Genomic DNA, 2,632 nt, shown 5'->3' with positions numbered 1-2,632 from the left:
TGATACTGAAGGAAGAAGTCCAAGGTGCATTGAAAGCATTAGCTAAGAACAAGACACGAGGAATTGGCAGAATGAAAACTGAAATCTTTCAAACTGACAAAGCACTAGAGGTAATCACTCATCTATGCCAAGAAATTTGGAAGACAACTGCCTGGCCAACTGACTCGAAGAAATCCATATCTGTGCCCATTCCAAGGCAAGGTGATCCAATGGAATGCAGAAATCGTTGGATAATATCATTAATATCCTATGCAAGCAAAATTTGGCTAAAAATAAATTTAAAATGGCTACAACCATACTTGAATAGAGAACTTCCAGAGGGTTCAAACCAGATTCAGAAGATGACATTGAATGAGGATATCATTGTTGACGTCAGATGGATCTTAGCTGAAAGCAGAGAATGCCAGAAAGATGTCTATCTGTGCTTTAATGACTACAGAAAGGCTTTCGATTGTGTGGATCATGACAAACTATATGGACAGCATTGCAGAGAATGAGTTTTCTGGAACACTTAATTATGGTCATGAGGATACATAGACCAAGAGGCAGTTGTTTGAAAAGAACAAGGAGGAACCCTGAAATGGCTTAAAATTAAGAAAGGTGTGCACCGGAGTTGTATTCTTTCACTATATTTATTCAATCTGTATGCTGAGCAAGTAATCTGAGAAGCTGAATTATATGAAGAAAAACATGGCATCAGGATTGAAGGAAGACTGATGAACAACCTGTGATATGCAGATGATACAACCTTGTTTGTTGAAAGCGAAGAGGACTTAAAATACTTACAATGAAGATCAAAGCCCACAGCCTTCGATATGGGTTGCACCTCAACGTAAAGAAAACAAAAATCCTCACCATTGGACAAATAAATAATATCACAATAAATGGAGAAAAGATTGACGTCAGAGACTTCATTTTGCTCAGATCACCCATCAACACTTATTCAAGCCTCAGTCAAGAAATCAAAAACTTATTGCATTAGATAAATCTGCTGCACAAGACCTCTTTAAAGTGTTCAAGAGTAAAGATGTCAGTTTGAAGAGTAAGGTGTGGCTTATCCAGGCCATGGTATTTTCAATAACCTCACATGCATGTGAAAACTGTACTGTGAATAAGGAAGACCATAGAAACATTGATACATTTGAGTTATGGTGTTGGAGGATAATATTAAGAGGCCCATGGATTACCGAAAGAAGAGTGCTGGAAAAACAGCCAGAATGGTCAGACTTTGTCTTTCATACTTCAGACATATTATCAGGAGGGACCAGTCATTGGAGAAGTATGGTAGCATGTTTGGTAAAATGGAGGGTTGGATAAAGAGAGGAAGACCCCCAAATGAGATGGATTGGCACAGCGGCAGCAGTGATGGGCTCAAATGTATCAACAATTGTTGAGATTTACACAGGACTGGGCAGTGTTTCATTCTGTTGCACATAGGGTTGCTATGAGTTGGTACTGACTTGATGACATCTAACAACAACAACCCTAGATTGCAGGAAAATAAGTAATTATTTTCCACTGTTCAAAAATGGATCAAGTTTATGATAACGTAACTTGTTGAAGGTCAAAACTATGAAATAACAAGGTTATAGTAAGTCTGTTCATACTTTATAAGACTGAGGTCAGATTACCAGATACACTAGACAGCTGGATGATTAAGGATCATAGCCTTTAGTCTAATAGATAGCAAAACACCAAAGACATTTTAGTGATCAGTTTAGTGAATGATGAAAGAGGAAGACTGTCACCAGCATTTGTTTAAACAAGAAAAGGCAGAGTGGTTCAAAAGAGAAGATAAAGGGTATAAACATAAAAGTGAAGAGGTAAATTGTAGTCAGTGAAAGAAAAGACCATTCAAGCAGCAATGAGAGAGATCAATCAACTAGTTTTACTGACCTTAAACTTGTTCCGGTGGTTATCTGGGACAGTGTCTTTATCTGGACAGCTACAACAGCTACCCATGACTTCTTCAGAAGACCATGTGAGTTCTACATAAAAGTAAGTAATTTGGAAACAAATGTTAGACATAGGATACAAAGTTTACAAAACAAAGATTTTATAAATCATCTAATACATTCCCTGCACTAGTTTGATGAGAAACATAAAGTCCAACAAGGTGGACTTGTGTAAAGTTTCACAAAACCGTGGAGTTGGTTCCGACTCATAGCGACCCTGTACTGCGTTTCGGAGGCTATAAATCTTTATGGGAGCAGAAAGCCTCATCTTTCTCCCGTAGAACAGCTAGCAGTTTCAAACTGCTGACCTTGAGGTTAGCAGCATGATTCATAACCACATTACCAGAGCTCAGTGAGAGTAAGTTTCGTGAGGTGGCTATTACAGAAATCTCAAATTTTCTGTTTAATCTGCAAAGGACTGCCTATTCTAAAAATATCTTTAAAACAAAGCAATCTAAGGCCTCATAAAGCTCTAATTAAATAAAATATTTCACATAATTAACTCTTTATGACTTATCAGGCATTTCATGCCCCTCATATGTTACCAAGGTTGGGGTGCCAGACTTCTGAATTGGCAGATGTTTTGATTTTTGCTACTCATTATATTATCCTACAAGACAGGAACTCATTGGTAAGTGAAAAGAAAAGCAAACTTGGAAGAGTTTTTTTAAATTCAA

At 37.5% G+C, this 2,632-nt stretch overlaps 1 protein-coding gene across 1 annotated transcript in view; it reads right to left on the bottom strand.

Moving 5' to 3' along the window:
- The window catches only part of FRS2 (fibroblast growth factor receptor substrate 2), a 10,834-nt gene extending 8,867 nt beyond the window's left edge, over positions 1-1,967 (bottom strand). Inside the window, exon 1 of the mRNA XM_006859547.1 lies at positions 1,897-1,967. Coding sequence (XP_006859609.1) covers positions 1,897-1,962 — 66 coding nt within the window. The 5' untranslated portion in view covers positions 1,963-1,967. The remainder of the gene's footprint in view (positions 1-1,896) is intronic.
- Positions 1,968-2,632: the final 665 nt, after the last annotated feature.

Source organism: Chrysochloris asiatica, unplaced genomic scaffold (assembly GCF_000296735.1).
Source record: "Chrysochloris asiatica unplaced genomic scaffold, ChrAsi1.0 scaffold00033, whole genome shotgun sequence".
Lineage (NCBI taxonomy): Eukaryota > Metazoa > Chordata > Mammalia > Afrosoricida > Chrysochloridae > Chrysochloris > Chrysochloris asiatica.
Note: the sequence above shows the minus strand (reverse complement) of the source record. Positions and strands in the feature narration are given on the sequence as shown.